The sequence below is a fragment of the Apium graveolens genome, chromosome 9, assembly GCF_009905375.1.
Source record: "Apium graveolens cultivar Ventura chromosome 9, ASM990537v1, whole genome shotgun sequence".
Taxonomy (NCBI): Eukaryota; Viridiplantae; Streptophyta; class Magnoliopsida; order Apiales; family Apiaceae; genus Apium; species Apium graveolens.
Genome location: NC_133655.1, coordinates 10,065,891 through 10,076,525, shown reverse-complemented (window position 1 = coordinate 10,076,525; position 10,635 = coordinate 10,065,891). Strand labels below are relative to the sequence as shown.

General features: G+C 30.9%; 1 protein-coding gene across 1 annotated transcript; it reads left to right on the top strand.

Annotated features, from left to right (window-relative positions):
* The first annotated feature begins 213 nt into the window (after positions 1-213).
* On the top strand, positions 214-906 carry LOC141684997 (secreted RxLR effector protein 161-like). The gene has a single exon (XM_074490126.1). The coding sequence runs from the start codon at positions 214-216 to the stop codon at positions 904-906; it is 693 nt and encodes a 230-aa protein (XP_074346227.1).
* The last annotated feature ends 9,729 nt before the right edge of the window (positions 907-10,635 follow it).

Below are 10,635 nucleotides of genomic sequence, written 5' to 3'. Positions count from 1 at the left end.
TCTATCATAATCAGTGTCTATGTGGATGACTTACTTATGACTGGCATAGACAATAATATGATTCAAGAGTTCAAGGATCAGATGAGTGGTGTTTTTGAGATGAGCGATATGGGAAAGCTGTTATAGTATATTGGTATTGAGGTGAAGCAGAGTAATGATTTTATTGAGCTGAAGTAAACTGGGTATGCAAGGAAGGTCTTAGAAAGGGTAGGAATGGCTAAATGTAATCCGTGCAAATATCCTATGGATCCAAAGGAAGTCATTACTAAAAATGAAGGAGGGAAAGCAGTCGATGCAATACAATTTAAGAGTCTAGTTGGTGGACTTAGATACTTGGTTCACACATGCCCGGACATTGTATACGCTGTGGGTGTGATTAGCAGACACATGGAAAGACCAACTATAATTCATCTTAATGCAGCAAAACATATACTGAGATATATACACGGCACGTTGAATCTTGGTCTGGTCTACACAAAGGATTGTGGAAATAACCTATTAACTGGATATTCTGACAGTAACCTAGCAGGAAATCTCGATGATCGAAGAAGTACTGGTGCAATGGTTTTCTATCTGAATGAATGTTTAGTGACATGGGTGTCTCAAAAGCAACATAACATTGCCTTATCCTCCTATGAAGCAGAATATATGGCTGCTGCAATAGCTGCGTGCCAAGGGATTTGGCTCAGGAACGTGATGATGCAGGTTACAGGTGAACGAATGAATCCAGTTGTTATATATGTTGATAATAGGTCAACAATAGATTTGGCAAGAAATCCAGTTTCTCATAAGCGAAACAAGCACATCGACATACGTTTTCATTTCATCAGGGAATGCATTGATCGAGGTGAAATTGTTATTAAACACATAGGTGGAGAAAGCCAGCGAGCAGACATATTAACGTAAGCATTGGTGACAATAAAGTTTGAACGTATGAGGAAGCTTCTAGGCATGAAAGATTTAACTAGACAAGTTTACGGGGGAGATTGTTGGGTTTAATATCAAACTTGTCTTAATTTATTTTGTTTAGTTGAATAAGTCTAGCTGATCGTGGAGAATGTTTCGGTTTGTTTGAATAACGTTCATGTAGTTAGAGTTATTGTAGGAGTCTTTGTTAGCCCATGAGCCTAGTCCCTGGGTTCTAGGAGTTCAGTTGTTTTTCCTCTTTATATCTTTTATATTGCAGTGGAAATAATGTGACTGTTGGTTCTGAAATACATTCAGTTCTTTCTTGAGTTTGTCAAATATAAACACTTATATCCGTACTTGAATTTTGTTTATAAACAAGAATTATGACATAACAACACATGAATAGTCTGTGTTAGCTGCAAGAACTAGGTGGTATAACAAAACTATCACAGCTCACACATGTTGATCCTTCAAACTCCGAATGAATTGGATGAGTTTGGTGGTTCATGTATTACACTTGAAAATATGGTGTCTTGAGCTCGTCATAACCCTAAGAACTCCTAATAATTTTCTCATTATGATAAATAGTTGAGATAGTTTTGGAATATCGACGGAGGTCACCCCTTAACTTTTTATGATTCTTTTAGATGAAAAATTGTAGTTAATAAATTTTCCTTGCCAGACATGTTAACCCGTCTTGTTGCCTTGATTTCTAGTACAAAATTCTGATTTATAGATGAGTAACACCAACTTGATGTTAGGTTAATCTTTCAAACAAGTTGTCAAGTCCATTCTCAAAAATAAATTACACTAGAATCATTCGGTCTTCAATGTTAATAAGTAGTTTCAATATCCTCAACCTCTTATTAACAATGATGCTTGAATATATTAAAGAACATTTTTCACTGTTGGCATGCAAATTTCTTCATTACATCTAAGACACTGTAAATGAACCGAGCTGTTCGTGAGCAGTTCAAGCTCATCTCGTTAAATGAAAACTCGGTTTGGCTCAGCTCGTAAGAGCTCGAGCTCGAATAACAAAGAGTGTTCTTTAAGCATAACGAGTTCGAGCCGAACTCTAGCATGTTCGACTCGAGTTCAGTTCGAGAGCGGTTTCAAATTAATAAATCGGTTCGAAATTGAATAACTCGTGTTCGGCTTGTTAGAGCTCAAAAAAGTACATATAATTTTGTTCTATTTTTATGGTATATATTCAACCACCCCTTATTTCTTTAAGAAGCTATTTTAATATACAAATCTGCAATAAAACACAAAAAAATCGAACTATATAATCGCATAAATAATATATATATATATCATAATCAAATATGTACATCGTGAAAGATATAGAGAAATTAAACTATATAATCGCATACGTAATATATATATATATATATATATATATATCATAATCAAATATGTACATCGTGAAAGATATAGATAGATGATAGATGATTATGAAGAATTAAGAGATGATAAATGATGATTGAAGATTTAGTTGAGATACGAACCTTATCTGCAGCTTTAGCTTACTGTGTTTTAGTTTTACACATTTAGGGTTTAGGTTATATTAAATTAATTTACTTTAGGTTGGGTTGGACCTAATTTCTTTCTTATATTGATAGTTATACTTGAGCCTTTTTTTGTTAATAGTTTGCTAAACTATTTAGTACGAAAAGTGTAATGTTTGCAAGCTGCTCGATTTGTACACTAGTGCGACTCGACTCGTTAATGTTTGATAAGCTCTAGTTCGACTACGGTTTACTAACGAGCTCGAGCTCGAATACAACTTTTGTGCGATAAAGATGCTCGGCTCGGTTCGTTAAGAAAATGGTTAAACTCAGCTCATTTTCCTCAAAACTCGACTTGATGACTCAATTCTTTTAAGGCCTAACTTGTATATACCAAATCTTCGGTCTTGATAGATTTCTTTATAAATATAATATTATTTGATGTCTATAAGTCCTAGTTAGTTAAAATTCCTTTATTAGCATCAATGTTACACTTTACCTTTAAATATCCCTTGTTCGATTGTGAAGCATTAATAACTATTAAATTCCTAGAAAATAACTCACTTTAATTGTGTGTTGCTATTATTATTGATCAAAGATATTGACTTCAATTATACATTTTCGTTCTTTGTATTATAGTATAAGTGATATTTTTTCAAATTATCATTTCTTCAATGCTAAAAATATTAACAAATTACCATATGATTTTAGGATACTCTTTTAAGATGAATAACATCCTATATATAAATGTTAAATTTTGTATTCGACTCACTATTTTTGGACTACTAGATGTTCTTTTCCCCGGAACCCTCAAACCAGAATTAAAAAAACTGGTTTGTATTTGTTTGACAAGATTATTTTCATTTGCACAAAAGTGTGCAATGAGACAACGTTGCATACACAATCACTTGTAGCTTGTAAGAATAAAGAACTCAAATTTACCTTAAAAATACCTAGCTTCTTTCGTACAAGATATGTTTGTCAACCTCGGGTTGAATCAACATTGTTAAAATAGTTTAAAAATTAAGAACTTCTTTTTTAGTAGCACAATACAACACTAAGCTTAAAAAAGAATATAAGTGAACATATATTTTTAGTAACAAGATCTTTGTTTTAAGTAATATAAATGGAAAAATTATGACTATATCTATATTCATATTTTAAATATGCAAGAAAGTGTATCCGAAGAAGGAAGAATAAAATATTTCAACTTTAAAAAATACAGATAAAAGAATAGTTAAAAAAACACATTGTGAACTTTTTTGAGTGGTATATTACAACCTAAAGTGCTAGCGATCAACTTCTTAGTTTCTTTTATCACTCTTACGTTGATTAATCAGAATTATGGTTGGATATTTACATGCATAACTTTTAGTAAATTATTAATATTGATCAATAATTAAGCACCGTGTAAGAGCTCCCGATCTTTTTGCATTTCATAATGTCTGTCACATATATAATAACAAGGAAATTACATGATACTCATTATGTTGGATATAGTTAAAACTGTATAGCTACAATTGAGAAGTTATATGACAATTCACAAGAGCATTCAGATCCGCCAATAATGAACTAAACACATAGGTTAAAATACAACATATATCAATGACCGTAATTTAAAGAGAAAAGATGATATCACTTAGATATAGAGCAACTTTCATCAAAATCAGCCGAGTCTCTGAACCCTCGAGAAACTTACCGTTCTAAAGAGTTTATTTTCCCACTTAGGCTGTTATGGGTTGCAGGACTATCACTTCGAGGATCATACAACTCAGAAACACTCAGAGACAATCGATTCAGATATATAACAAGGCTTAATAGCAATTAACACCTCAATTCAATAAAAATTTGATCTACCTAGTATGTATATGTGGGAGAGAGCTAAAGAGATGAAATTTTAAGGTTTCTTCTATTTTCCCATTCGATCTCACTTCCGAGATATTCAGATCTAACTTATGTATATCCTTGACATATAATATATTCCACAAGAGCCTAATTATTTTCAATATAGAATGATGTAAATTTGTGGAATATTTTTAAAGTAGTTTTTATATTCACATCATTTTTTCCTCTAAAAATGATAAAATCAGACCCTTTCAATATTCATTAATAAATAAACAAGACATGAAAACATGTTACTATATTAAATTAATGTGCAAGATTAAAACGAATAACTGTTATGTATATATATTTTTTTGAAAACAAAAAAATTAACATGAAAAGAAATTATAACAGTACATATACTAAGTGAACAAGTAGGCAATACTAAGAAACTTGACATGTAGAACGAGCATATGGACTTGGGAAACATATATTGTAACTGATAAAAAGAAAATAAACCCATATCACATGTTAAAATCTAGAGTTTTAAATAATTAAAAAAACAAAAAAATGAACATTTAAAATCAAGATAACATGCATGAAGTAAAAACAAGTATTAACAAAATGGGCTATGGACCTGACACACGAACTAAGAACAAAGGACTATCACAATTGATGAAACGAAAAATTATACATTGTATCTCGAATTAAGAGCCTCAGCCATTGTAGTTGAATAATAAGTGAGAACTATAAATAATTTTTTAAAATTTTCGGGTAACATCTCAATCTCGGTCTTCAACAATGAGCATGGGTCTTCTCCCACTAAAAGAAACATGGGCTATAAGTAACCGTTAGAAATGAGACTATCACACCATTGGATTGGTTTTGATTTACATTTTCAACCAGATATAATCGACCAATGTAATTGGTCGACCAATATAATTGGTCGACCAATATAATTGGTCGTAATAATGTACATAATCAACCAAGTACCAACCCTCGGTTGGTCAGTTTTTCTTTTCTTTTCAAACCGACAAAAACCAACAAATGAATGAGTTGAAAATATATCAGTTGGACATGCATACAATTATAAACTACCTAAATCAATTGGAAATCTAAATTGCCATAAACGACAGAAATTGGTTGGAAAAAGGGTTGTTGGAAAAGTGTGGTACGTGCATTTAATGCACTTATCAATACTTTAATGCAGTGTCGCAATGTTATTGGCCGACGAAGTGACATGTCACGTTGGAGGGCGAAAGAAACCACCCAAAACCAACCGTTACGGTTAATAATTGTTTAAGATTTTAAAAACGACCAATATTAAGTGACAATAGTGGTCTATAACCAATGGACTAAATTTTCTTCTTTTTTAAATTTTTTTTGTTAAATTATATAAAACAGAAAAAATATAATAAATAGAAATATTTATTTTTATTAAGTAATAATTTCATCAAATTATAATAAAACCATTTAAAATATTAAAAAGAACTAAATAAATATTTTCAATATTTTTTGTGTTGCCAAAGGTCCCAAATGACATTAAAGATGATTACACAGAAATAATAAAAATTAAAAATTATCGAAAATAAAATGTCCTATATCTGCGTAAACTAGAGTGTAGGGTTTAGATTTAGGGTTAGATTTTAGCGGTTAGATCAGGGTTAGAAAATTTTAATACATAAATTATTTTTTAAAACGATCCAAAGGTACGAGTATCAAGTTTATTACTAATTATAGTTTTATCGTTAGTTTTCGTAATAAAAAACTTTGGGGGAGGAGACTTTGAATTTGAATTTGGGGGGAAATTAAACCTTTGGGGGGAGGAATTGAATTTTGTAAAAACTTGAATAACCTGCCTACAAAATCAACCACATAAAAATCAACTGAATTTAGTTGGTTTATTTTAGGCCGTATATTTTAAATTTCATGAAATTTTAGGGAACGAGAATTTTTATAGAAATTTGAATATCTCGTCATTACAAAGCCAATGACAATAACCAACCGAATTTAGTTGATTTTATTTTAGTCTGAAAAATTTAAGTTTTATGATATTTTTAAAGAGAAATATGAATTATTGTGAAAATTTGATTTAAGCAATAATTACATAACCAACCGATTTTTTGAATCATTCAGTTGGATTTATTCAACTTGTTATTTAGTAGTTAGTCTTTCCCCCTTCCCTTTTTGTATATCTTATACTTAATCTATCATATCATTATAATACCCAATTTTTGGTGTAATCAACTTCACACTCTTCAATTCAAATGTAATCATATCACAAACTTAATCATGAGTATGTATTTGATGATATCTCTTTTTTAATGTATAGACATATAAATTTATAGTTTTTTTACATATGTGTGTTTGTATTTCAAATATCTCAAATATTACATGTATATTCATATGCTAATTAATGCTTTTGGTAAATAGTAGGTAATTGACAAATCACTTTGTTCTAACTGATGTTGAAGACAATGATGATATAAAAGAAGATGGCTCCACTTGTGAAGAAGTTAATGATTTTAAAGATGAAAGACTTCAAATATCTTAAGCCCCCTACCACACTTTTAAATTATGTTGAATCCACTAATGTACCCTTCCCATGTTTCCCAATATGCAACTTAATTTCCATTGGATTATTCTCCAAACTATAATCAGACAACATGACCTTTTCGGACAGATTTTATGGCATACCCAATAGTGTGATAATTTTCTAGGGTCACTCATATAAAATAATATAATGATTTGCTATTGAAATTTCATAATAGTAGAAAGACTCGTACATATAACAAGGAGATCATCTACGTACACTCCAATTATGAAGCTTTCAGTTCTCTCCATTTTTTGTATATACCGCATCCTCGTATGGACATTAATGAAAGCCCCAATTTTTCAAAGTACTTACTGAAAAGAGCATACTAGGCTCGTGGATCCTGATGCAATCTGTACAAAGCTTTTATCAACCTATACACTAGGTGCTCCTTGTTTTTTTTGCAAATCTCTCTGGTTGGGTTACGTAAATTGTAAATTGTATCGTGCAATTCTCCGTTCAGGAAATGCGAACTCAACGTCCAAATGATGAACCGACCACCCATTTTTTTGTACATGCCAGTAATAGTCTCACAGTCTCAAGCCTTGTCAGTGGTGCAAGTACCTTATCATAATCCACACCTTACTTTTGTACGTAACCCTTCATGATTAACCTAGCATTGTGCTTAATTTCCCTGTTTGTGTCCCTCTTAAGCCTAAAAACCCACTTCAAATGCACAGCTTTTCCCATGTGGCAATTCGACTATGGCCCGTGTGTTAGTTTTTTCAATGGTTTCAATCTCATTGTTCATGGATTGTTCCCATGTTTTTCTCATTTTCAGCTTCCAACTCGTCCGTTTCATTATAAAAATATTACTCAGTACACGAAAATTCTGAGGTTCACTATTGTTGCTATTTGATGACTTACTCTGTACATAATTTTGTGCGCTATTTTTCCCTGTCTCGTAATTCTCCGTTTGGACTGTATGGCTCCCTGTATTCATGCTAGAAGTTGTTAGTTCCTTCTCACTTTAATAGCCACCTTGTTCAAAACCTTCATTCAACCGATTTCCTACCATAATAAATGAATCATGTGATCCCAAAATTCTAGGATTCCTGTTCAACACTCATAGCCGTGGCCTTTTTTCTTAAAGATAATGTCATGTATAGAGCCAAATTTGGATTATACGAGCGATACACTTTAGTTCCTTCCTCTCTCCCAATATAACCACACCAACCTATGACTTTGGTTGTATGCATACTAGGCAGTTTCATGTGGGCCACATAATATTTCACAATATTTTGAGAATTCTTTTGAGTTAAATTATCCACCCTGTCCATATGAAACACTTTAATTTTCTTTTGATTCTTTTTTCAACCGAGGATTCTAAACTTTTTGAATGCATTGAAGGCCCTCAATTTTTCCTTTCAACTTTAAAATCCACACTAGATAAGTAAAGTCATCGACTAAGAGTAAAAATACATGCTGGCCTTTGTTGTCTCCGGTGAAATACATCCGGAAATGTCACAATGAATTAATCCCAACACCCTCTTAGCTCGATAATCAATATTCTGTAGAATATAATTTCTGATTTGCTTTGACATTTAAACAACCTTCATATACAGTCTTCAGTTAAAAGAAAACATGTATGCCTTGTGCCATTATGTTGACATTAATTTTTATCGCTTGAAAGTTAACATGGCCAAACCTTGAGTGCCACACCCAAGTTTGATTATTTCCCATTAACTAGTAGACATGAAGGTTTCAAAGTTCTAGGACAATATTTTATAGTCTATTTTCAAAGCGTCTACCTTTCATGACTAAGCATTTTGGCTGTCATACACCCACAAATAAGCCCTCTAAGAGTGACATCATTCTTGTTCCCAGCTAGTTGACCCAAAGATATGATATTTCTGCACAAGTTCAAAAATATATTAGACCTTATAGATATTCAATTATTCTCCTTTTTTGCATCTAAACCCAACTTTACCCTTACCCTTGATAGCGACGCCAACCTGATTTTCCTGTCACGCTTTCATATAAACTCTTGAACTTAGACTTGGTACCAGTCGTGTGATTTGATCCTCCATTACTTAAATACCATACTTTTGACTCCCAATCTTGTTATCATTCTCATTTAATCAACGGGGTTGTACTTCATCCTCTTTCATTTAATAATCTTGGTTTGTACTTCGTACTCATTCATATAATATTACCTTTGCTTCTTTTCTACACTTAACCATTAAGTGAGTTTTGAAGATAGTGTGTTTATGTGCATGTTTTATCATTTCTCTTAAAACACTTTATCTTACAAATTAGATTACTTTGTTCACCATATCCATAACAGTTCAAAAAATATGAAATATCCTAAAACACATTCACCCCCTATTGTTGTATAATTACCTAACAGATTCGATCGATGAAAATATTTTTAAAAAATTAAAACACCAGTTCAGGACTAAACACTAGTTAGTTGTACTAGTCAAACTGATGCTTGAGTTTTAAAATGGCAAACCAAATAAAATTATTTTGATCTAAAATTTTGGTTATATCACTAATATGTATATCTATCGACATCCATAAGGTTGGATCGATGAAAATATTTTTAAAAAATCAAAACATCAATTTAGGAACCAAACACCTATGTGTTAGTCAAACAGATGTTTGACTTTTAAAATAGCAAAACAAATCAAATTATTTTGATGTGAAATTTTGGTTATATCACTAAAATGTATATCTATCGACATCCACAAGGTTGGATCGATGAAAAATTTTAAAAAAAATAAAACACCAATTCAGGACCAACATTATGTAGTTTATGTTAGTCAAACTAATGTTTGACTATTGAAAATGGCAAACCAAAATAAAAATTGTTTAATCTGAAATTTTGTTTTATATATATATAAATATAACAATAATATATATATATATATATATATATAGGAATCCATACAGTTGGATGATAAAATATTTTTAAAAAAACTGAAATATCAATTCAGGATTAAACACTAGTTAGCTGTACCAGTCAACTGATACCTGAATGTTGAAATATCTAACCAAAGAAAATTAATTTGATCTAAAACTTTGGTTTTATCACTAATATAATATATATATATTGACATCCATACTGTTAGATAAATGAAAATTATTTTTAAAAAAATCAAAACATCAATTCAGGACTAACACTAGTTAACTGTACTAGTTAAACTGATACCTGAATGTTAAAATGGAAAACAAAAGAAAAGTATTTTCATCTGAAAAAATTGGTTATATCACTAATATAATATATATATATATATTGACATCCTATGGTTAGATCGATTAAAAAAATTTCAAAAAAATTGAAAACACCAATTCATGACTAAACACTAGTTAGCTGTACTAGTCAAACTAATGTTTGACTTTTCAAATGGCAAAACCAAAGAAATTAATTTCAACTGAAACTTGGTTATATCACTAATATATTAGACATCCATATGATTGGATCGATTGAAAAATATTTTTAAAATCGAAATCCAATTCAGGTCTAAACATTAGTTAGCTGTACTAGTCAAACTGATGTTTGACTTATCAAATGGAAAACCAAATAAAATTATTTGACCTAAACTTTGGTTATCACTAAATATATATTTGTGTGACATTCATACTGTTGGATCGATAAAAAAAATTTTTAAAAACTAAAACACCAATTTAGGATTAACACTAGTTAGCTGTACTAGTCAAACTATTGTTGACTTTTCAAAACCCTAAAATATTTTGATATAAAAATTTAATTATGATTTGATTTTCTGATCATATTTAATTATTTTAGGAATCCAACCGTACAGATGTAAAAATTTTCAAAAAGTAAAGGGTTCTCGG